Genomic DNA, 26,818 nt, shown 5'->3' with positions numbered 1-26,818 from the left:
AAAAGTGCTGAGGAAAATGCTTCCTCGCTAAGTTTCCCAGTGGCCCTGACTGTGCTCTTCTCTACCTGTGCTGTTGGTAGCTGTGTTATTCACTTTGAAACTGATTAATGTGCTGATGGCCTGTTTGTCCCAGCCTAATAATACAGTACTTTACCTACAGTACATGTAAAAACTGAATACCTACATAAAAACTCCTTATGTTGCACTTAGCTCTATTATTTATATATGAGTATTGAACATGTTCTATTATTAAATATAAGTAGGCCTATAGACTTTGTGCAAACTTGGATTCATGCCACCAGGACAGTCCATTTTGCATGCTTCTCATCCATGTGACCCAGTGTTTTACCCCACATGCATAAAGTTAGGGCCATAACCTACGTCCAGGTAATCAAGGCACTGGCCAAGTGCCTGTGTCATGTTCGTTTAAAGAAGGATTGGACCAAGGTGCAGCTTGGTAGGCGTACATCTTTCTTTATTTGATGACACCGAGAAAACAACAAATACGAAATGAAACGCACAATTCTGTAGGGCTGGAAAGCAACAGTACAAAAAACACGATCCCACAAACTAAGGTGGGAAAAAGGCTGCCTAAGTATGATCCCCAATCAGAGACAACGATAGACAGCTGCCTCTGATTGGGAACCATACCAGGCCAAACAAAGAAATAGGAAAACTAGAATGCCCACCCCAACCTAACCAAATAGAGAAATAAAAAGGCTCTCTAAGGTCAGGGAGTGACAGCCTGGATGTGTTTATGACTCTTTATGATTGTGCATGTCACTCATCAGAGGCAGAAAGGAAAGGCAAGCAAATGTATTGTGCATAATTTCCAGGAGGCTTCGGTGCAATGATGCTTTCTCTTCCATACACTAGGCATGAATTCCATCTCGCTCTGATCCATCTTAGCTGTGCTATACTCCAGGGGATAGAGAGGGGCAGACTCTAGCGAGGCATCAAAAACTTCATAGCCTGGCTTTTAGTATCCAGCTGAGCTTATTGAACAGAGGAAAAATCTATCAAGCTAGCACAGCTGAGTCAGTCACACACACACACACACACACACACACACACACACACACACACACACACACACACACACACACACACACACACACACACACACGTTTCTTGAGAAGGTCTTCGGGGTGCAGAGGGAGATGCAACGTATGGACAATCTCGCCGATTCCAAGGATTATAACATTTAGGGGACAAATGAATAAATTGAGGGAATGAATTAATATATTTGGGGGAAAAAAATATTGAGGGAATTAATAAAAACAAAAAACAGAGGGAACAAATAAAAAAACAGAAGGAACAGATTAGCCTGGCTGGGTTTTTTTCTTCATCACCATGACTCCTGAGGGGCTCCTTAAATGAATTCAAATAATGATAAAATAGTTTTTGTTGAGGAGGATGAGTGAAGATAACATTATCGTTGAGTGACTTGGTGTGCACTTTAGAATATCTATGTGGTATTTGAGTGTGACTCCATATCCACTTTCTCTATCCTGCTCTCTATCCCACTCTCCATCCCTCCCTCCATACTGCAGATGGACTTCTCTCTGACCGGGCCCAGTGAGCTATGCAATAGACATCAGCAGCAGCCACAACTTCAGCCCAATGTTAGCCCCAGCATTGCCTGTTTTCCTGGGAGTGGGACTGACACTTCTCCCCTGCTCCAGGTCCAGAAGGTGGGCTCCAACAAGGCCCCTGGACTCCTGCCCCCCATTTACAGCCCCCTCAGTGGCATGGAGAGCTCCAGCCTCTGCATCCCCTCTTCCCACACAGGCAGCAGCCATGATTACAGCCCTGTAGCCTTCTGCAACCACTCTACGCTGGGCAACAGCAGACCAACCATCTCTGACAGCTACTCTCTGTGTCCCCCACTCAGTCCCCACCTCTTCTGGCCCTCCAATGACCACGGCCAGCACAACATGCCCCTGCTGACCCAGCACTGTCCCCAACCCTTGCCGTACAGCAATCCCAACCACCACGCCCCCTTTGAAGAGCCTAAACCCCACAACCTCAACCTCACCCCTAGCAGGTAGCTACGACCTTCCAGCATCTGACAGTGACACACCCTCCGTTTGTATCTTTCAATCTTTACACCTGTCTTATTTGACCCTTGCTTGTCTCCTGTAACATCTCAGATGGGTAAACAAAAGGAGACAGCCTCTTTGCAAAACATAGGCAACCTATTTTGTAGTTTGTGTTTTAAACAGTGTGATTGATGTTCCTTCTCATAGCCCTCTCCTCCACCCTACCAAGCTGCCGGGGGAAAACTTATGTGCCGTATGTAATGAATACTCTTTGGGCTACCATTACAGCGTACAGTCTTGTGAGGGCTGCAAGGCCTTCTTCAAGAGGAGCATCCAAGGTAGGACCAACAAGGGAGCTGTGTGGTGTCATTACAGTGTCTCTGCCCTGGGAACTGGGGTCATGGTGTCCACTGTAGGGTCTGATCTCTGCTGAGACCTCATTATATCCTGTTTTTACCTACTGTACTATAGGTCTCCAAGGATTATCTGCAGTCTATTATGTAGTAATATGGTTTATTGTAGGTCAATCAGATGTGATACAATTCATGTAATATTTCCCAATGTCTAGCTCTATCTTTTCTAGGGCACAAGGACTACGTTTGTCCAGGGACTAACCAGTGCACTATCGACAAGAACCTCCGTAAAATGTGCCGGTCCTGCCGCCTACGCAAGTGTTATGAAGTGGGCATGAAGAAGTGTGGTAGGCAGCCATCATCCTTATCTACTCTCTCTCACTTGCTGAGTTGTGAAACCCAACCTCATGTAGTCAAACATGTGAGCTGTGAGCCTGTGAGCTTGTAGAAGTATCTGTAGGAGTGAAATCCATCAGTTGTTTGTCTGTGCTGTTGTTCAGGTATGAGGCCGGAGCACTACAGTTACATGGGGGCGAGGCACAGGCGTGTGCCTCAGGGGCGGGGGGCACCAGGCGGGCTGGTGGGGGTTGGTGCCAGGGCCCAGTGGAATCTGGAGGGGGGCTCCCTCCCCCTGCTGGAGGTGCACCACTCATCCCTGACCCCTGAACAGCTGATATCCTGCATCATGGATGCGGAGCCGCCAGAGATCTACCTGATGGAGGACCTAAAGAGGCCCTTCACTGAAGCCAGCATGATGATGTCACTCATCAAACTGGCCAACAAGGAGCTGTTCCTCATGATCAGCTGGGCCAAAAAGATCCCTGGTGAGACACCTGTTGTGTGCGTGTGTGTGTGTGTGTGTGTGTGTGTGTGTGTGTGTGTGTGTGTGTGTGTGTGTGTGGTGTGTCAGCTTGCGTGCAGCACATGTTCAAGGTTTGGTTGATGCCCCGAGTTTAAATGTGAGATACAGTAGGTATGTCTAAAGAAAGAAAGACTACATGGCTAGCTGTAGACCCTTCACACCCTGCCCTACTTCAATATCTACTAACTGTGATCAGTACTGTAGTAGTTTGCCCTTAGCCTTCTCATTACCCCACGTACTGCAGCCAGCCATATGGCTGTGTAGTCCCGAGGGACAGGAAATCACACGGGCTATGAAGGGGTTACTCCTCCTCTCCTCTCCTCTCCTCTCCTCTCCTCTCCTCTCCTCTCCTCTCCTCTCCTCTCCTCTCCTCTCCTCTCCTCTCCTCTCCTCTCCTCTCCTCTCCTCTCCTCTTCTCTCCTTTCCTCTCCTCTCCTCTCCTCTCCTCTCAACCCTGCTGCAGAGCATTGTTCCCCCCTCACTCAGGGTTGTAGAAGTGAGCCCAGCAGGTGCCCTCTCAGGGGAGATGTGTCTGAGTTCACGACTCTTTTGTCTGAAATGGGGGTTTGGTGAAATAAGGAGATGTGAAAATTAGCTTGTATTGTCAGTTATAAAGAAGAACAAAACCTCTACAGACTAGCTGTGCATTGTGGATTTCCTCCAGAGAGCATTGCAGTTTCATTTATGAAGGTGCCTCAGCATTTGGCTTTGTTCCAACATCAATCTTTCAGTACTTGTCCAGCTAAGACTGTTGTGTGCTTTAGGGTGCTCCTAGTCTGTCAGGGCTTTACTATGCATTTCATCTGTCCTTTATTAGTCCCTTTAAATGTAAAATGTGAACGTTATTTATACATGGAGAAAATCGAAACTCTCTGAAATGAAAATGGATGGCCCTTAAAAAATCAAACAAGTGACCCTCCCATATACCGCAAAATAATATTTAAAACAAAGTTGATAGCAGAGAACATGTCTACCGTTTACCCTCACTTCTTGGACAGACCAGAGCCTTTGTCCTGTAAGCATTACATGGCAACGCTGGAATTTTGATAGCACACAGGGCTGCGAGCCAGAAGGTCGTTGGTTCGCAGACCACTATGGACAAAAGTAGGGATATAAATATCTCCTTCACAGTAAAAGCATTGCATGAATCAATTGTCGTATTTGCAGGTCTGAGAATTGTTTTCCTTTTTATTAACATTATATGTAATTCTATGTCATTTTACATATTAGTTTAATACATTTTTAATACCACACAAATGACCGAAATTATAAGCTATGAATGGACAGAGAGATAGGCCTATCTTATCATATTTCTCCAATGCCAAATGAGTGTCTTGTTTGCAACGAAACTGTCCCTGTTTAAATACACTGCTCAAAAAAATAAAGGGAACACTTAAAGAACACAATGTAACTCCAAGGCAATCAAGGAGTGGTTCTGCTGTGATAACCACAGACCACTTCTCAGTTCCTATGCTTCCTGTCTGATGTTTTGGTCACTTTTGAATGCTGGTGGTGCTTTCACTCTAGTGGTAGCATGAGACGGAGTCTACAACCCACACAAGTGGCTCAGGTAGTGCAGCTCATCCAGGATGGCACATCAATGGGAGCTGTTGCAAGAAGGTTTGCTGTGTCTGTCAGCGTAGTGTCCAGAGCATGGAGGCGCTACCAGAAGACAGGCCAGTACATCAGGAGACGTGAAGGAGGCCGTAGGAGGGCAACAACCCAGCAACAGGACCGCTACCTCCGCCTTTGTGCAAGGAGGAGCAGGAGGAGCACTGCCAGAGCCCTGCAAAATTACCTCCAGCAGGCCACAAATGTGCATGTGTCTGCTCAAACGGTCAGAAACAGACTCCATGAGGGTGGTATGAGGGCCCGACGTCCACAGGTGGGGGTTGTGCTTACAGCCCAACACCGTGCAGGACGTTTTTCATTTGCCAGAGAACACCAATACAGTGCCTTGCGAAAGTATTCGGCCCCCTTGAACTTTGCGACCTTTTGCCACATTTCAGGCTTCAAACATAAAGATATAAAACTGTATTTTTTTGTGAAGAATCAACAACAAGTGGGACACAATCATGAAGTGGAACAACATTTATTGGATATTTCAAACTTTTTTAACAAATCAAAATCTGAAAAATTGGGCGTGCAAAATTATTCAGCCCCTTCACTTTCAGTGCAGCAAACTCTCTCCAGAAGTTCAGTGAGGATCTCTGAATGATCCAATGTTGACCTAAATGACTAATGATGATAAATACAATCCACCTGTGTGTAATCAAGTCTCCGTATAAATGCACCTGCACTGTGATAGTCTCAGAGGTCCGTTAAAAGCGCAGAGAGCATCATGAAGAACAAGGAACACACCAGGCAGGTCCGAGATACTGTTGTGAAGAAGTTTAAAGCCGGATTTGGATACAAAAAGATTTCCAAGCTTTAAACATCCCAAGGAGCACTGTGCAAGCGAGAATATTGAAATGGAAGGAGTATCAGACCACTGCAAATCTACCAAGACCTGGCCGTCCCTCTAAACTTTCAGCTCATACAAGGAGAAGACTGATCAGAGATGCAGCCAAGAGGCCCATGATCACTCTGGATGAACTGCAGAGATCTACAGCTGAGGTGGGAGACTCTGTCCATAGGACAACAATCAGTCGTATATTGCACAAATCTGGCCTTTATGGAAGAGTGGCAAGAAGAAAGCCATTTCTTAAAGATATCCATAAAAAGTGTCGTTTAAAGTTTGCCACAAGCCACCTGAGAGACACACCAAACATGTGGAAGAAGGTGCTCCGGTCAGATGAAACCAAAATTGAACTTTTTGGCAACAATGCAAAACGTTATGTTTGGCGTAAAAGCAACACAGCTGAACACACCATCCCCACTGTCAAACATGGTGGTGGCAGCATCATGGTTTGGGCCTGCTTTTCTTCAGCAGGGACAGGGAAGATGGTTAAAATTGATGGGAAGATGGATGGAGCCAAATACAGGACCATTCTGGAAGAAAACCTGATGGAGTCTGCAAAAGAACTGAGACTGGGACGGAGATTTGTCTTCCAACAAGACAATGATCCAAGACATAAAGCAAAATCTACAATGGAATGTTTCAAAAATAAACATATCCAGGTGTTAGAATGGCCAAGTCAAAGTCCAGACCTGAATCCAATCGAGAATCTGTGGAAAGAACTGAAAACTGCTGTTCACAAATGCTCTCAATCCAACCTCACTGAGCTGGAGCTGTTTTGCAAGGAGGAATGGGAAAAAATGTCAGTCTCTCGATGTGCGAAACTGATAGAGACATACCCCAAGCGACTTACAGCTGTAATCGCAGCAAAAGGTGGCGCTACAAAGTATTAACTTAAGGGGGCTGAATAATTTTGCACGCCCAATTTTTCAGTTTTTGATTTGTTAAAAAAGTTTGAAATATCCAATAAATGATTGTGTCCCACTTGTTGTTGATTCTTCACAAAAAAATACAGTTTTATATCTTTATGTTTGAAGCCTGAAATGTGGCAAAAGGTTGCAAAGTTCAAGGGGGCCGAATACTTTCGCAAGGCACTGCATTGTCAAATTTGCCACTGGCGACCTGTGCTCTTCACAGATGAAAGCAGGTTCACACTGAGCACGTGACAGACGTGACAGAGTCTGGAGACGCCGTGGAGAACGTTTTGCTGCCTGCAACATCCTCCAGCATGACCAGTTTGGCGGTGGGTCAGTCATGGTGTGGGGTGGCATTTCTTTGCGTGTGCCGCACAGCCCTCCATGTGATCGCCAGAGGTAGCCTGACTGCCATTAGGTATCGAGATGAGATCCTCAGACCCCTTGTGAGACCATATGCTGGTGCGGTTGGCCCTGGGTTCCTCCTAATGCAAGACAATGCTAGACCTCATGTGGCTGGAGTGTGTCAGCAGTTCCTGCAAGAGAAAGGCATTGATGCTATGGACTGGCCCGCCCGTTCCCCAGACCTGAATCCAATTGAGCACATCTGGGACATCATGTCTCGCTCCATCCACTAACGCCACGTTGCACCACAGACTGTCCAGGAGTTGGCGGATGCTTTAGTCCAGGTCTGGGAGGAGATCCCTCAGGAGACCATCCGCCACCTCATCAGGAGCATGCCCAGGCGTTGTAGGGAGGTCATACAGGCACGTGGAGGCCACACACACACACTACTGAGCCTCATTTTGACTTGTTTTAAGGACATTAAAAGGACACGATCGTTGTGATGGGAACCATTGGGAACCATACCAGGCCAACATAGAAATAAATGCACTAGATCACCCACCCTAGTCACACCCCGACCTAACCAAAATAGAGAATAAAAAGGCTCTCTATGGTCAGGGCGTGACAATAATGTATTATTCCAGCCCAGGTGCAATTTAGATTCTGGCCACTAGATGACAGCAGTGTATGTGCAAAGTTTTAGACTGATACAACAACCATTGCATTTCTGTTAAAAATGTTGTATCAGGACTGCCCAAATGTGCCTAATTTGTTTATTAAAACCTGTTATGGCAAGGCGATCCCCGAGGGGAACTCCACCCCCCATTCAGCTGAAAAGGTGGCACAGGGAATTCAAAAATATTCTTTAGAAATATTTAACTTTCACACATTAACAAGTCCAATACAGCAAATGAAAGATAAACATCTTGTTCATCTACCCATCATGTCCGATTTTTTTAATGTTTTACAGCGAAAACACAACATATATTTATGTTAGACCACCACCAAATCAAAGGGAAAACACTTTTGGCTATTTCCAGCCAGAGTCACAAAAGCAGGATTAGAGATAAAATGAATCACTAACCTTTTGAAAATCTTCATCAGATGACACTCATATGACATGTTACACAATACATTTATGTTTTGTTCGATAATATGCATATTTGTATCCACAAATCTTGGTTTACATTGACGCCATGTTCAGAAACGCCTCCAAAATATCCAGGGGAATTATAGAAAGCTATGCCAGATAACAGAAATACTCATCATACACTTTGACTAAAGATACATGTTCTACATATAATTAAAGATACACTGGTTCTTAATGCAACCGCTGTGTCAGATTTTTTTTAAACGTTACGGAAAAAGCCTACCATGCAATAATCTGAGACAGCGCTCAGACGTAAAAGTATTTCTCCGCCATGTTGGAGTCAACAGAAATACGAAATTACAACAAATATTCCCTTACCTTTGATGATCTTTCATCAGAATGCAGTGCAAGGAGTCCTAGTTCCACAATAAATTGTTGTTTTGTTCCATAATGTCCAATACTAGTGTCCAATTAGCTGCATGTGCTAGCACTTTCAGCTCACGTGCCCAAAAGCTGACGCTGGTCCAGGACAACTCGCACGAAAACTTAAAAAATATATATTCCAGGTCGAATAAACTGGTCAAACTAAGTAGAGAATCAATCTTCAGGATGTTATTTTCATATACAGTGCCTTGCGAAAGTATTCGGCCCCCTTGAACTTTGCGACCTTTTGCCACATTTCAGGCTTCAAACATAAAGATATAAAACTGTATTTTTTTGTGAAGAATCAACAACAAGTGGCACACAATCATGAAGTGGAACAACATTTATTGGATATTTCAAACTTTTTTAACAAATCAAAAACTGAAAAATTGGGCGTGAGCACTGATTATGCTGACAATGAATGGGTGACATAAACCTAAATAGAAACTGATAATTGTGCAGGACTTCAGTATTATTTACTAAAACTGTTGTTACACTAAGGTTTTTATTATTTTATTTTGCTCTTGCTGTAGTATTGTAGCTCACTCCTGACCGGTCACATTGTACAGTGCCTGAGTGGCGCAATGGTCTAAGACATTTTTGATTTCTTTCCCTCTAAAAACAGAAATAAATCATTCTAAATAACAAACTGGCTATATTTACAAATTAGTAACAATGTCTCACCCCATGTTCAAGAATGGCCTTTTCTCACTAATTTTACATTATTTGAAAACAAAATCATCTCCAAAATATTGTTATTTTTTTAAACAATTAATTTTGAATGATATAAAAGTCCCTTGGATATTCTCACAGATATATTATAAACCATGTTATTAGCAGAACAATATACACTACCATTCAAAAGTTTGGGGTCACTTAGAAATGTCCTTGTTTCTGAAAGAAAATCATTTTTTTTTGTTCATTAAATAACATCAAATTGATCAAAAATACAGTGTAGACATTGTTAATGTTGTAAATGACTATTGTAGCTGGAAACGGCTGATTTTGAATGGAATATCTACATAGGCGTACAGAGGCCCATTATAAGCAACCATCACTCCTGATTAAAGAAGCAATAAAACGGGCAATCTTTAGACTAGTTGAGTATTTGGAGCATCAACATTTGTGGGTTCGATTACAGACTGAAAATGGTCAGAAAAAAAGACTTTCTTCTGAAACTCGTCAGTCTATTCTTATTCTGAGAAGAAATTGCCAAGAAAACTGAAGATCTCGTACAACGCTGTGTCAGATTCCAATACAGATTTTCTGCGAAAGCATAACAAGCGTTTATGTAAGAACATCTCTCTCAGTAGACAAAATATTACAAACAGCTAGCAGCCAAGTAGATTGGTCACGAAAGTCAGAAAAGCAATAAATTAAATCGCTTACCTTTGATGATCTTTGGATGTTTGCACTCACGAGACTCCCAGTTACACAATAAATGTTCCTTTTGTTCCATAAAGATTATTTTTATATCCAAAATATCTCCATTTGTTTGGCGCGTTATGTTCAGAAATCCACAGGCTCGAGCGGTCATGACATCGCAGACAAAAATTCCAAATAGTATCCGTAATGTCCACAGAAACATGTTAAACGTTTTTTATAATCAATCCTCAGGTTGTTTTTAAAATATATAATCGATAATATATCAACAGGGACTGTAGCTTTTTCAATAGGAGAGGGAGAGACAATGGCTGCCCCACTCTGTTGCGCAAGCAAAACTCTCAAACACCCAGCTATCCACTGACGCGATGTGATCTTTCTCGCTCATTTTTCAAAATAAAAGCCTGAAATTATGTCTAAAGACTGTTGACACCTCGAGGAAGCCATAGGAAAAGGAATCTGGTTGATTTCCCTTTAAATGGAGGCAAGGCATCCAATGGAACAGAGAGCTTTCAGGAAAAACAGCACTTCCTTGTTGGATTTTCCTCAGGTTTTCGCCTGCAATATCAATATTTTGACAGTTTTGGTTTTCTATCCTAATCTGACAATTATATGCATATTCTAGTTTCTGGGCCTGAGAAATAGGCCGTTTCAAGTGGGTACGTTTTTTAGCCAAAAAAACGAAAATCCTGCCCCCTACACTCAAGAAGTTAACTAGTACTGGCAAAACACCAGTCTCAACATCAACAGTGAAGAGACGACTTCGGGATGCTGGCCTTCTAGGCAGAGTTGCAAAGTAAAAGCCATTTCTCAGACTGACCAATAAAAATAAAAATTAAGCTGGGCAAAAGAACACAGACACAGGACAGAGGAACTCTGCCAGGCAACATGAGTCTCACTAGTGTTGAGTAATGTGCTGGTAAAAGTGGTGTAGGTCTTATTTATTTAGAGCATATTGAAGTTAGAAGCAATAGGATTTGAAGAAATAGCCTACAACTATTTTAGCACCATTTACCTCTGCTCTGAGACAAGCATGGGGACTGGTCATGATAAATCAATGAGATGTTTATTTTCACTGAATCTCCGTTTGGGTATACTACAATTATACAATTAGGGTATGGAAATGTTATGTTCTTAGTGTAACCTTTATTTAACTAGGCATGTCAGTTAAGAACAAATTCATATTTACAATGATGGCCTACACTGGCCAAACCCGGACGACGCTGGGCCAATTGTGTGCCGGTTGTGATACAGCCTGGATCAAATACGCACACTCCCAGATCCATTACATTATATCTTAGTCTCAGGGACGAGTTCCTTCTCCTCAAGGCCAATAAATCCTCTTACCTTCCGGACTGATCAGATTCACCCAACACCAGAACTACAACTAAACAAACAACGTTTAATACTTAACAAACCCCAATGTCATAGTTTTTTGGGCTACAAACAAAGTGGGACATGTGTGATTTAGAGCCATAAACCTTTTGTTAACTGACAATTCAAAGGTGCTTTGTCAGCAGTGTCACGCCCTGACCTTAGAGAACCTGTTTATGTCTCTAGTTTGGTTTGGTCAGGGTGTGAGTTGGGGTGGGTATTCTATTATTTGTATTTCTATGTTTTGGCCGGGTAGGGTTCTCAATCAGGGACAGCTGTCTATCGTTGTCTCTGATTGAGAACCCTACTTAGCTAGTCCTTTTTCCACCTGTCTTTGTGGGAAGTTTACTTTGTTTAGGGCACATAGCCTTTAGCTTCACGGTTTGTTTGGTTTTTTGGTAGTGTTTATTGTTTTGTTCGGCGACATTTTCCAAATAAAGAGAAAATGTACGTTCACCACGCTGCACCTTGGTCCTCTTCTTTTAACTGCCGTGACAAGCAGTCAGAGTTTGATATGGCCAAAATTCAAAGTCAAACTTAACTCAAGAACCTAAAAAAAAACAAATCAATAAGGAATGTAAAAATACAAGGACTGTATGTTTGAAGCAAACAATATCGGTATTAATATTATTGTATTTTCAGATAGCTCATAGATTTATGGGATGTCAACCTCTCAGCAATTTAAAGGGCAAAGATACTGTAATAAGAACACCGGTTTCCCGCGTGCCCACACAACATGGGGATCCTTTAGATAAATAGCCCATCAAGTTGTATGGTCGGGAGTAGGTTACAGTACTGGGCTAAAATAAAGTACTATGGCACTTAAATAAAGTGCCATAGAATTCTGCGGCACCATGCCAGCTGTGCTGCAGTATGCTGGAACTTTTATAGGACGAACCACTGTAGGATGGAGAGTGCACCAAAGGAGGGGGGCTCCACAGCAGCGCAGAGGCGATAGACTGGGGATGTGGTGGTGTGGACAACGGGGCAGCGGAAGGTGAGCTGGCAATGCATGAACATGGGGAGGGGTGCTCCATAGTGCACAGGGAGGGAGGCGAGTTTCAAGTGGATCGAGAATTCAGCAAGGCCTTTGGGAAGAAAGGTTTACATTTTGTGCAATTAAATGTCCAAAGCTTACTACTGAAGATGGATGAGATATGCCTGTTGGTTCGCAAATCAGAGGTGGGTGTCTTATGTTTTACAGAGACATGGTTGGATTAATCTGTTTGTGAAATTGAGATGGACAATTATTCTGTCAGGAAGGATTGGAACGGTGATGAGATATGTGCCTTAGTCCGTTGGACTGATTAGTCCGTGGGACTGCCAGATGATGAAGCTGCTCCAGAGTCCAATGTCGGCAAACTTTACACCACTCCAGCTGAAGCTTGGCATTGTGCATGATGATCTTAGGCTTGTGTGTGACTGCTCGGCCATGGAAGCTCCCACCGAACAGTTATTGTGCTGACGTTGCTTCCAGAGGCAGTTTGGAACTCAGTAGTAAGTGTTGCAACTGAGGACATCATTTATTTTCACACGCTACGCACTTCAGCACTCTGCGGACTCGTTCTGTGAGCTTGTGTGGCCTACCACTTTGCGGCTTCTAGAAGTTTCCTCTTCACAATAACAGCACTTACAGCTGACTGGGGCAGCTTTACCAGGGCAGAAATTTGACGGACTGACTTGCTGGAAAGGTGGCATCCTATGACAGTACCATGTTGAAAATCACTGAGTTTTTCAGTAAGGCCATTCTACAGCCAGTGTTTGTCTATGGAGATTGCATGGCTGTGTGCTCGATTTTATACACCTGTCAGCAATGGGGTGTGGCTGAAATAGCCAAATCCACCAATTTGAAGGGAGGTCCACATACTTTATGTAGGTCCTAAACTAAATTGTGTAGGTCCTCTAAAATCATGAAATCAGAGCGGAGTTAGGGGTTAGGTGCTGACTACTAAAAACCTCTGTTAGCTAGCAGGGATGCCGGAAGCTTGATAGGGGTGAGCATGGCCACTAAAGTGCTAGGGAAGGTTAATGCCAGGACTACATTTTTGGCTAGAAAGTCCAAGCTGCTTGATAAGGATTCCATGACAGTGCTAGCCACTGCCCTCATTCAATGCCATTTTGACTACACTAATACTTCCTGGTTAGGGGGCTTATATACGTTTCTGAAGGGGAAACTAAATATTCCACAATAAGCTGATCAGGGTGGTGTTGAAGGTGAGTCCACATACTCACAGGCAGGAGCTGCTTTCAGGAACTCAACTGGCTGCCTGTTGAGGCTAAGGTGTCCCAGATTAGACTGGGTTTGGTTATCAGGAGTATTGATGATTCTGCGCCCAGATATCTAGCTGATTACTTTCCCCATGTTAGGGATGCACACAATCACAGCACCAGATCAGGTGATGCTAACGTGGGCTTATACAGGTTCAGGAGTAATCGTGGGAAAGATACTATCTTCTACACTGTAGTCTCAGAGAGGAATGTGTTGCCTCTAACCATAAAAACAACATCCTCTCTGGGCAAAAAACTATTTGATGTCTTCTGTGTACCTTGCGATGCAACTGCAATGATATCATATATGTTCTTCTTCATTTTTAGGTTTTATTATCTCGCTGTAATACTGTTTGCAACCGTGTTGGATCTTAACTTGCCATCTTGTCTCAAGAGGACCAGAATGGAAATAAGTCCCAGACGTTATCGTGTATTATCCTCAATGATTTTACTCATGTGCATGTATGGCTTTTCAAGTTTTGTGTGTGCTTGTTTATTTAAATGGTTGAATTAATAAACAGAACTACATTTATATTGTGCGTCCAGTGGAGAATGAGAGATGGGGAACACTTCGATATACAGTACCAGTCAAAAGTTTGGACACAACTACTCATTCAAGGTTTTTTTGTTTTTTTTAAAACTATTTTCTACACTGTAGAATAATAGTGAAGACATCCATGCTATGAAAAAACATGTGGTAACCAGAAATGTGTTAAACTAATACAAATATATTTGAGATTCTTCAAAGTAGCCACCCTTTGTCTTGATGAAAGTTTTGCACACTCTTGGCATTCTCTCAACCAGCGTAATGAGATAGTCACCTGGAATGCATTTCAATTAACTGGTGTTAAACTTTTGACTGGTACTCTATATATATCATAATAAGCAACTCGTTCAAAAATACTGAAGAATATTGAAATTTCGTCAATTACAGATTACATGACCCTCCCCTGGACTAGATTTAAAAAATACTAATCCCTCCCCTTGACTGAAATTGAAAAAGCATGACCCTCTCCTATTTTTCTCCCTTCAGAATACAATGAGCACTAACTGCCTCCACTTTCTTTTCATCTGTGCATGTGTGTACTATAGGCTTTGTAGAGCTGAGTCTGACGTACCAGATGCACCAGTTGGAGAGTTGCTGGTTGGACGTGCTGATGCTTGGTCTGATGTGGAGGTCTGTCGACCACCCTGGGAAACTCATCTTCTCAGCAGACCTAAAGCTCAACAGGTACAAATTCCTGAATTTCACTACTAAGCTCCAGTAAGAATAAGATGAGAATGATGTTGGTTACAGTATCTTCGCCCTTTAAATTGCTGAGAGGTTGACATCCCATACATATATGATCTGAAAATACAATAATACTGATTTTAATGTTTGCTTCAAACATACAGTCCTTGTATTTTTACATTCCTTATTCATTTGTTTTTTTTAGGTTCTTGAGTTAAGTTTGACTTTAAATTTTGGCCATATAAAACTCTGACTGCTGACAAATCACCTTTTGAATTGTCAGTAAACAAAAGGTTTATGGCTCTAAATCACACACGTTCCACTTTGTTTGTCAGAATTATATATTTGTGTTGTAGCCCAAAAAACTATAACATTGAGGTTTGTTTATTTAGGTGTAGTTCTGGTGTTGGGTGAATCTGATCAGTCCGGAAGGTAAGAGGATTTATTGGCCTTGAGGAAAATGATCTCATCCCTGAGACTAAGATACAATGTAATGGATGTGGGAGTGTGCGTATTTGATCCAGGCTGTATTACAACTGGCGCACAATTGGCCCAGCGTCGTCCGGGTTTGGCCAGTGTAGGCCGTCATTGTAAATATGAATTTGTTCTTAACTGACTTACCTAGTTAAATAAAGGTGAAATAAAATGTTTACAAAAAAATGATGCATATTCCCACATACATTACACTGTATTTTAGTCTCAGGGATGAGAACATTCTCCCCAAGGCCAATAAATCCTCTTACCTTTCGTACCGCTTGTCTATATGGGAGTGTGTGTGTACCGCTTGTCTATATGTGAGTGTGTGTGTACCGCTTGTCTATATGTGAGTGTGTGTGTACCACTTGTCTATATGTGAGTGTGTGTGTACCACTTGTCTATATGGGAGTGTGTGTGTACCGCTTGTCTATATGTGAGTGTGTGTGTACCACTTGTCTATATGGGAGTTTGTGTACTACTTGTCTATATGGGAGTGTGTGTACTAATTGTCTATATGTGAGTAGGGGTATTACTTGTCTACATGTGAGTGTGTGTACCACTTGTCTATGTGTGTGTACCACTTGTGTCGTGACTTTACTTTCATTAAGGCAGCAGACAAAATCATTTGTCCTCTCAGTGTGGAGGATTGGAATGTGTGAATGGGCCCTATGGAGAATCTTACTCAAAACAGTAACATGCAATAAATGGATTTTGGGACAATATATTCCATCAGCCAAAATGGTGGTAATAACGATAGATGGAATATGAAAATGAATGTCATTTTTGTTATGTTATTAAAAGTTAAATGACGACGTTATAACAAAAACATTTTAACTTGAAGAGTTTCCATAATACAGTGCCTTGCGAAAGTATTCGGCCCCCTTGAACATTGCGACCTTTTGCCACATTTCAGGCTTCAAACATAAAGATATAAAATTGTATTTTTTTGTGAAGAATCAACAACAAGTGGGACACAATCATGAAGTGGAACGACATTTATTGGATATTTCAAACTTTTTTAACAAATCAAAAACTGAAAAATTGGGCGTGCAAAATTATTCAGCCCCTTTACTTTCAGTGCAGCAAACTCTCTCCAGAAGTTCAGTGAGGATCTCTGAATGATCCAATGTTGACCTAAATGACTAATGATGATAAATACAATCCACCTGTGTGTAATCAAGTCTCCGTATAAATGCACCTGCACTGTGATAGTCTCAGAGGTCCGTTAAAAGCGCAGAGAGCATCATGAAGAACAAGGAACACACCAGGCAGGTCCGAGATACTGTTGTGAAGAAGTTTAAAGCCGGATTTGGATACAAAAAGATTTCCCAAGCTTTAAACATCCCAAGGAGCACTGTGCAAGCGATAATATTGAAATGGAAGGAGTATCAGACCACTGCAAATCTACCAAGACCTGGCCGTCCCTCTAAACTTTCAGCTCATACAAGGAGAAGACTGATCAGAGATGCAGCCAAGAGGCCCATGATCACTCTGGATGAACTGCAGAGATCTACAGCTGAGGTGGGAGACTCTGTCCATAGGACAACAATCAGTCGTATATTGCACAAATCTGGCCTTTATGGAAGAGTGGCAAGAAGAAAGCCATTTCTTAAAGATATCCATAAAAAGTGTTGTTTAAAGTTTGCCACAAGCCACCTGGGAGACACACCAAACATGTGGAAGAAGGTGCTCTGGTCAGATGAAACCAAAATTGAACTTTTTTGGCAACAATGCAAAACGTTATGTTTGGCGTAAAAGCAACACAGCTGAACACACCATCCCCACTGTCAAACATGGTGGTGGCAGCATCATGGTTTGGGCCTGCTTTTCTTCAGCAGGGACAGGGAAGATGATTAAAATTGTTGGGAAGATGGATGGAGCCAAATACAGGACCATTCTGGAAGAAAACCTGATGGAGTCTGCAAAAGACCTGAGACTGGGACGGAGATTTGTCTTCCAACAAGACAATGATCCAAAACATAAAGCAAAATCTACAATGGAATGGTTCAAAAATAAACATATCCAGGTGTTAGAATGGCCAAGTCAAAGTCCAGACCTGAATCCAATCGAGAATCTGTGGAAAGAACTGAAAACTGCTGTTCACAAATGCTCTCCATCCAACCTCACTGAGCTCGAGCTGTTTTGCAAGGAGGAATGGGAAAAAATGTCAGTCTCTCGATGTGCAAAACTGATAGAGACATACCCCAAGCGACTTACAGCTGTAATCGCAGCAAAAGATGGCGCTACAAAGTATTAACTTAAGGGGGCTGAATAATTTTGCACGCCCAATTTTTCAGTTTTTGATTTGTTAAAAAAGTTTGAAATATCCAATAAATGTTGTTCCACTTCATGATTGTGTCCCACTTGTTGATGATTCTTCACAAAAAAATACAGTTTTATATCTTTATGTTTGAAGCCTGAAATGTGGCAAAAGGTCGCAAAGTTCAAGGGGACCGAATACTTTCGCAAGGCACTGTATGCACATGATGTTTACATATTGTACTTTTGGTTGGAAAATGTCCAGATTAAAGAGAACGTTTTTGTAAAATTGAACTGTGAAATTACTTGTCTAAAGTTGATTAGATTACAATCTTGATGCCTTGCCTCGTAACTACATACACCCAGAGAACTTGCCATGAATGCGGAAACACCCAATTCTACCCTGGGGTATAAAACATGTGAGTTAAGAATTTACACATCAGACTAGGTGACCACGCACTGCAGCCAAGGTCCGAGTAGTCGCAATCCCAAAACGCAACACGAGGTTTCAAGACGTTACTAGAGTAATTCCCTGGACTATCTATCAGGCAGCCTGCCACAACGGAGACCTCCCGGACACTCAGTAATTCCCTTGCCAGTGATGATTTTGTACAGCCTACCCCGGCTTCCCGAGAACCTCGCTTACCTCCTCCTGAGCGCTATGTTGGGGACCCTGGAACCTGCCGGGCGTTTCTTTCCCAGTGCTCCCTCATCTTTGAGCTGCAGCCCTCTTCGTTCCCTTCGGAGGTGAGGAAGGTATTCGATCATCCGGTGTCCGGGAGAGATGCGGCCTGAAAGCTACTTTCATTACCTCAAGAACCAACCCGTAGTGTGGCAGACTACACAGTAGACTTTCACACGTTGGCTGCCGAGAGTGCCTAGAACCCGGAGTCTCTGTTTGATACCTTTCTTCATGGACTATCCGAGGAGATTAAAGTTGAGCTCGCAGCTCGGGAGTTACTTCTGGACCTTGACTCCCACATAGTCTTAACAATAAGGCTCGATGGACCACTTGTCTATATGTGAGGGGGCGGAGGAGGGAGAAGAGGCCTGTTTTAATCTCTATTCGTTCATCCACGGCTACTTGCTCGCCCCCGAAGAACCCCGGAAGTCCCCAATGCCTGCGTTTCCGAGAGGATCCAAAGGCACTCGAGTCCCCTCGGGAATCATTGGGCACAGTGACTCATTTTCTACTGTGCCTACGAAACGGGGCAGAGCCAGGTAAGAGTACTATGGTGGGTCATACTGGGAGTTTTCTAACTCTCATTACTCATACTCTCTTTCATGTTATCCTGCTGTGGGGTGACCCATCTAAATCTCTGAGTGCTCAATGACTATGGAGCTGAGTTTTATGAACGCTACTCTGGTATCAGAGCTGGGTATCTCCACACAACTCCTCTCTGTTCCCATGGACGCCAGAGCACTGGACGGACGTACCATAGGCAGGATCCCTCATAGTACGGTGCCCATTAACCTGTGTTTGTCGGGCAATCACAGTGAGTCCACACAGCTTCTTCTCATTGAATCTCCCCATGTTCCTGTTGTTTTGTGATTCTCATGGCTCCAGAGGCACAACTCCGTTATTGACTGGACCACTGGTTCTATCCTGGGTTGGAGCCCGTTCTGCCACTCACATTGCCTTCAGGCGGCTTAGCCTGCCCCGGGATGTCCTGCTGCGAACTCTGGTAAAGCCTCGGATATCTCGTTCCAGCAGAATACCAGGACCTCCTGGAGGTGTTCATCAGCAAGGCTTGCGCTCCTCCCTCCGCATCGTCTCTACGATTGCGCTATTGATCTCCTCCTGGGCACAACACCACCTCGTGGGTGACTATATTCCCTGTCTGGCCCTGAGACCAAGGCCATGGAGGAGTACATTTAGGACTTTCTGGCTGCTGGGAGCATTCATACTTTTGCTTCCCCTGCCGGCGCAGGGTTCTTCTTTGTGGGAAAAGAGGACAAGACCATGCGTCCATGTATTGACTACCGGGGCCTCAATTACATCACGGTGAAGAATCGCTACCCTCTACCACTCCTCTCCTCGGCTTTTGAACCTCTCCAGGGGACAACCATCTTTTCCAAGTTGGACCTTCTGAATGCATACCATCTAGTTTGGATACACAAAGGAGACGAGTGGAAGACGGCCAACACAGCTAATGGACACAATGAGCACCTGGTCATGCCGTTTGAACTCACCAACGCTCCAGCAGTGTTCCAGGCCCTGGTCAATGATGTGCTCTGTGACATGATGAATGGATCTCTGTTTGTCTATCTCAACGACATCCTTGTTTTCTCCTGTTCCGCTCAAGAACACGTCAAGAACATGCCCGTCAAGTCCTTCAAAGCCTCCTAGAGAACCAGTTTTTTGTGAAAGCTGAGAAGTGCAAATTCCACCACTCCACTATCTCCTTTCTGGGATACATCATCGCTGAAGGGAGTGTTCAGATGGTTCCTGAAAAGGTGAGAGTGGTGGTGGATTGGCCCCAACCCACATCCAGAGTGCAGCTGCAGCGTTTCTTGGGATTTGAACATTTCTACCGTCGCTTCATTCAGGCTACAGCACCCTGGCGGCTCCCCTCTCTGCACTCACTTCTCCTAAGGTGTTGTTCACATGGTCTCCTGTTGACAGGGCATTTTTGGACCTCAAGCGTCAGTTTACTATCGCCCCCATCCTCATCCATCCGGATCCGTCTGTCAGTTTGTGGTTGAGGTCAACGCTTCTGACATTGGAGTGGGGGCCGTCCTGTCCCAGCGGTCTGCTCAGGACCCAAAGCTGCATCCCTGTGTCTTCCTGTCCCATTGTCTCAACCCCGCTGAGAGAAAATATGAGATCGGGAACTTCTGGCGGTCAAGATTGCATTGGAGTGGAGGCACTGGCTGGAAGGGGCAGAACATACATTTTTGGTGTGGACCAATCATAAGAATTTAGAATATCTCTGCACTGCCAAGCGCCTTAATTCTAGGCAGGCCCATTGGCCTGTCTATATGTGAGTGTCTGTAATACTTGTCTAAGGATGTGCATGGCGTTTGAGTATAGTAGGTGTGCACATGTGCTGCTATATCTATTTACCAATCTTTGAGTTTACATGTCTGAACTGTTACACAAGTGTACATGTCTGTGAGTGTGTGTTATATAATATGTCTCTTTCACTCTGTGTGTGACTGTGTGCTTGTAGGGAAGAGGGGAACTGTGTGGAGGGAATCATGATTATATTTGACATGCTACTGGCAGCCACCACTAGGTTTCGAGAGCTGAACCTCCAGAGAGAGGAGTATGTCTGTCTGAAAGCCATGATCCTCCTCAACTCCAGTAAGTCAAATAATCAGTACTTCTGTACAGTGACATGTTGTAAGATCGGAGGCTGGGCTATTATCAATTATCAAAGCCAGATTTACTCACAAATAAACCTTGATGAAGCCCAAGTTCACCATACAACAGATAGCTCCAACATCCAGTGACATAGGCGATTAACCGAAATTGACAAACAATTTTCACTAAATGTAAATACAGTACCAATGTAGCCAAGATACACAAGCAATAGCCTCCGATGGTGGCATATTTCATATCATCCGACAAAATGTATAACCAATAGGTAGCATTAAAAAACCAATACAAGCACACATTTAATCCGAGTAGTTTGCAATGCAAACTCCTTAGCCTTTCAGAATGGATATACAATTCCTCCAATGAACCGCATGCATCATGCACATACACACATGATAATAATAATAATAACATTATGTGAACAATTATTATACACATTATAATAATATTATAATACTGAAATATTATTATACACATTATACACACACATATAATAAAGTTCTAACAAAATGTCAATATCAACAATCAAAATGACTGAAAAATGCAGTTCAAAAGATTAAAAGTGTCTCATCAAAACAAAATTCTAGCTTGATAAATCAAATGCATCAAAGGGATGTTGTCTATTGTCATGTTTCATGTTCATTCAACAGTAGCCTAACCCGCAAATCGCAAAGTATTTAGGCTTAACTTTACCTGTAAATGAAGTCCATTCATCTGTCCTTCAGGGTGAACCTCTCTGTGACAGTGTTGCAGGGCCAAGGATGACAAAATGATCAAACCTTGCTTACATTTGAAAGCTACAATTGTCCAAAATGTTATAAAACAGTCATCTCTGATCGGCTGTCTGTTCTGGGTTGCTGTGCATTCGATCAGATGATTTTCTGATCCTTCCTCTGATGAAGGTCAGGAAGCAGAGCTATTGCTCTCCTTCTGAATTACACCAAGATTTCCTTAGAAAATTGTTTGAGGTGCAGTATACCACCTAAATATGAGGTTGTTTTTGCTAGCTAGCATTGTTCAGTTCAAAGGATGTGAGTGCCTAATTATGTACAGTGCATTCGAAAAGTTTTCAGACCCCCTTTAGCCTTGTTCTAAAATTGATTAAATTGTTTATTTCCCGCATTCAATCTACACAAAATACTCCATAATGACAAAGCAAAAACAGGTTTTTAGAAATGTTTGCAAATGTATTAAAAAGGACAAACATGTCACATTTACATCTCAGTACTTTCTTGAAGCACCTTTGGCAGCAATTACAACCTCAATTCTTATTGGGTATGGCTATACAAGCTTGGCACACCTGTATTTGGGTTTCATTCTTCTCTGCAGATCCTCTCAAGCTCTGTCAGGTTGGATGGGGAGTGTCGCTGCACAGCTATTTTTAGGTCTCTCCAGAGATATTCGATCGAGTTCAAGTTCGGGCTCTAACTGGGCCTCTCAAGGACATTCAGAGAATTCTCCCGAAGCCACTCCTGTGTTGTCTTGGCTGTGTGTTTAGGGTAGTTGTCCTGTTGGAAGGTGAACCATTTTGAGCCTGTAATCTAACCCACAAATGCTGATGCTCCAGATACTCAACTAGTCTAAAGATGGACAGTTTTATTGCTTCTTTAATCAGGACTACAGTTTTCAGCTGTGCTAACATAATTGCAAAAGTTTTTTTTATTTTTTTTTATTTTTTATATATATTTTTTATTATATATATTTTTTTAGCCCTTTTTCTCCTCAATTTCGTGGTATCCAATTGTTGTAGTAGCTACTATCTTGTCTCATTGCTACAACTCCCGTACGGGCTCGGGAGAGACGAAGGTTGAATGTCATGCGTCCTCCGATACACAACCCAGCCAGCCGTACTGCTTCTTAAGACAGCGAGCATCCAACCCGGAAGCCAGCCGCACCAATGTGTCGGAGGCTACACCGTGCACCTGGCAACCTTGGTTAGCGCGCACTGCGCCCGGCCCGCCACAGGAGTCGCTGGTGCGCGATGAGACAAGGACATCCCTACCGACCAAGCCCTCCCTAACCCGGACGACGCTAGGCCAATTGTGCGTCGGACCTCCCGGTCGCGGCCGGTTACGACAGAGCCTGGGCGCGAACCCAGGGAAAAGGGAAAAGGGTTTTCTAACGATCAATTAGCCTTTTAAAATCATAAACTTGGATTAGCTAACACAACGTGACATTGGAACACAGGAAGAATGATGGTTGCTGATAATGGACCTCCTCGCTACGGAGATATTCCATAAAAAATCTGCCGTTTCCAGCTACAATAGTCATTTACAACAATAACAATGTCTACACTGTATTTATGATCAATTTTATGTTATAATAATGGACAAAAACTGTGCTTTTCCTTCAAAAACAAGGACATTTCTATGTGGCCCCAAACTTTTGAACGGTAGTGTATATTTTGAAAGAGGTGTTGATCATCATTATTTGGCCCATATACAGTGCCTTGCGAAAGTATTCGGCCCCCTTGAACTTTGCGACCTTTAGCCACATTTCAGGCTTCAAACATAAAGATATAAAACTGTATTTTTTTTGTGAAGAATCAACAACAAGTGGGACACAATCATGAAGTGGAACGACATTTATTGGATATTTCAAACTTTTTTAACAAATCAAAAACTGAAAAATTGGGCGTGCAAAATTATTCATCCCCCTTAAGTTAATACTTTGTAGCGCCACCTTTTGCTGCGATTACAGCTGTAAGTCGCTTGGGGTATGTCTCTATCAGTTTTGCACATCGAGAGACTGACATTTTTTCCCATTCCTCCTTGCAAAACAGCTCGAGCTCAGTGAGGTTGGATGGAGAGTATCTCCGCCTTTTCTTCACATAAATGACGGGGATTTGGGGCTGGTCTCCGTAAAGCAGTATATCCTTCGCTTCGGACTCATAAAAAAAAAAAATTGTCAATTTCGAGATGAGTAATCACTGTTTTGAAGTCCAGAAGCTCTTTTCAGCCATAAGAGATGTTAGCAGCAACTTTAAATTACTGCACAACTTGTACTACGTTAGCCTAATATGATCCACTATCGCTAGCGATCCTAAGGAACAACCACACAAACGTGACAGGAAAGGACGGTAAACGATGCAATGGAATTAATAAAAATTGTAAGGAAACGAACACTAAAATCTGTGACAGTTATAAATGTACTTTATGTGAGTATGTGTGACCGACCGGCTCAAATCGGTCTTATGTAGCAACATTTGAAATTGTTTTTTACTTTGGATAAAAGTAGAGACTCAGCTGTACAATTGTATGTCATACACTACAGTTGAAGAACAATGGGAAAGTAATTCTGCTTTGAAAGTTGATAAACTTGTAAAAACTCACTTTTGAGAAAATGGCTATTGAATGTTTTGGTAAACTTATTGGAGAGAGCTTTTTTGTCTACACACATTCAGCATCATTCAAACCCTCTTAAGATTTAGCCCCACCAATCTCTTTAAGGGTTGATCCGAGCAAAACCGCGACTCGTCAGTGAAGAGCACTTTTTGCCAGTACTGTCTGGTTCAGCGATGGTGAGTTTGTGCCCATAGGTGACGTTGTTGCCGATGAGGTCTGGTGAGGATCTGCCTACAACAGACCTGCAAGCCCTCAGTCCAGCCTCTGTCAGCCTTTGCGGATAGTCTGAGCACTGATGGAGGGATTTTGCGTTCCTGGTGTAACTCGGGCAGTTGTTGTTGCCATCCTGTACCTGTCCTACAGGTGTGATGTTCGGATGTACTGATCCTGTGCAGGTGTTGTTACACGTGGTCTGCCACTGTGAGGGCGATCAGCTGTCCGTCCTGTCTCCCTGTAGCGCTGTCTTAGGCGTCTCACAGTACGGACCACAACTGCAGTCCTCATGCCTCCTTGTAGCATGCCTAAGGCACGTTCACACAGATGAACAGGGACCCTGGGCATCTTTCTTTTGGTGTTTTTCAGAGTCAGTAGAGAGGCCTCTTTAGCGTCCTAAGTTTTCATAACTGTGACCTTAATTGCCTACCGTCTGTAAGCTGTTAGTGTCTTAACGACCGTTCCACAGGTGTATGTTCATTAGTTGTTTATAGTTCATTGAGCAAGCATGTGAAACCGTGTTTAAGCCCTTTACAATGAAGATCTGTGAAGTTATTAGGAATTATCTTTGAAAGACAGGGTCCTGAAAAAGGGACATTTCCTTTTTTGCTGAGTTTATAAAAAAAAAAAAGCTGTGTTAGACAGGACTACCTACACATACTAACTAGCTCAAATAGACAGAAGTACTATATGGCAGACCAATCTGAACTCATCTCATGTTCAGCCCACTCATTATCTGTCTTTTTCTGTGGCTAAACCAACTAGGCTTGTAATTTAACAATGGCATACACATTTGTTATTAAGGCAAATGAAAGTTCACATGTTCCAGAAGGCACTTCTGCCAATAAATATTTGATTTAAAACATTGCGTTCAATGAAATATGCCTAGTTTCCTGAAACGGGTCACAAATCTGACGGTCAGTAGCGGTGTGTGGGTAAAATCACTGAGGAAGCCAAGCCAGTAAAAAATACATATTACAACCTATGTTGTGATAATTGCGTTGTTTGCTCTATAACCCATTCGTTCATATACAATAAGCCTGTGACAACAAAAAGACAACAGTCACACATACCACACAAATTTCTCTACACATACCTTTGTTTCATCACAAAACTGAGCTTCATCTGTCTGAAGTCCACAGCATAGCCAAGCAAGTTAATGTTTTAGACAGTTAACTTAACAACTACTGATTTACAACCACAGAGTTACCGCAAGTCAGTACAAAGACAACAGGAACATCGCTATTCCATCACTATTTCAACTTAAACATCATCAAATCAAGAAAGGCTAAATATACAGTACCAGTCAAAAGTTTGGACACACCTACTCATTCAAGGGTTTTTCTTTATTTTGACTATTTTCTACATTGTAGAATAATAGTAAATACCTCAAAATGATGCAATAACACATATGGAATCATGTATTAACCAAAAAAGTGTTAAACAAATCAAAAATATATTTTATATTTGAGATTCTTCAAAGTAGCCACCCTTTGCCTTGATGACAGCTTTGCCTACTCTTGGCATGTTTTTAAAACTCATGCATAAAAAGGGAATTATGTTCCATTTACATACACTTAACTCTGGTCGGAATTCCCCCTAAATGAAAAGTCAGTTTACATATGGTCTATGTTTGTGTCCACCAGTAGACATATGCTCTACCTCTCCGGAGATGGCAGAGGATCTGGAGAGCAAGGGGAAGCTGCAGCTTCTGTTGGACTCAGTGACAGATGCCCTGGTGTGGGCCATCTCCAAACAAGGCCTGTCCTTCCAGCTGCAGTCAACCCGCCTTTCCCACCTCCTCATGTTGCTCTCAGACATCCGCCACGTCAGGTAGACTACAGCTACACCAGCTACAGCTACGTAATCACTAGCAGCAAAAAGAGCCTTCTTTAAGAGTCTACTTAGTTACTATCTGTTTAGACATTCATCAACACTTTTTTAGATCAAAGTGGCATAATTGTATGTTTTTAGTTGTTTGTCAAAACTACATTTCTATGCTCCTCCTCTCCACTGTCTCATTAGTGGCAAAGGCATAAACCACCTCTCCGGCATGAAGAATAATAATATTGTGCAGGTCTCCGACCTGCTCTTGGAAATGCTCACCAACACATGCCACAGAAGCCGTATGTCCGCACCTCTTGACCCCTCTAATCACGACCTCACCGTGCTCCCAGCAGCCCAAGCCCCTGCCCCTGCCCCTACCCAGGCTTCAGCCTCTGCTGTGGACCCCCAGTTCCAGCCACATTCCCTATAGCCACCATCCCAAACACTTGAGAGCAGTAAGTAAGCCAAACACTTGAGAGCAGTAAGTAACTCATGAAGTTGGGTTAGCCACTGAAGACGTAGAATGTATATTTACCAATACTCCATGAATCATAATCCGATGTGTTCTCCTTCTCCGGGTATATCCACCCAGGGTGCTGGCCAGCTGAGGGTAGATGTATGCCTCAGTGAGTG

General features: G+C 42.9%; 1 protein-coding gene across 1 annotated transcript; it reads left to right on the top strand.

The window, feature by feature from the left end:
- Positions 1 to 1,553: 1,553 nt before the first annotated feature.
- On the top strand, positions 1,554 to 26,615 carry LOC110504210 (estrogen receptor beta-like). Its single transcript, XM_090219318.1, has 8 exons — positions 1,554 to 2,047; positions 2,250 to 2,380; positions 2,626 to 2,742; positions 2,896 to 3,219; positions 14,605 to 14,743; positions 20,653 to 20,786; positions 26,008 to 26,191; positions 26,384 to 26,615. The coding sequence occupies exons 1-8, from the start codon at positions 1,554 to 1,556 to the stop codon at positions 26,613 to 26,615; spliced, it is 1,755 nt and encodes a 584-aa protein (XP_090075444.1).
- Positions 26,616 to 26,818: the final 203 nt, after the last annotated feature.

The sequence above is a fragment of the Oncorhynchus mykiss genome, chromosome 25 (assembly GCF_057628025.1).
Source record: "Oncorhynchus mykiss isolate SJ-2025 chromosome 25, ASM5762802v1, whole genome shotgun sequence".
NCBI classification, from domain to species: domain Eukaryota; kingdom Metazoa; phylum Chordata; class Actinopteri; order Salmoniformes; family Salmonidae; genus Oncorhynchus; species Oncorhynchus mykiss.
This window is presented reverse-complemented; position numbering and strand designations above follow the sequence as displayed.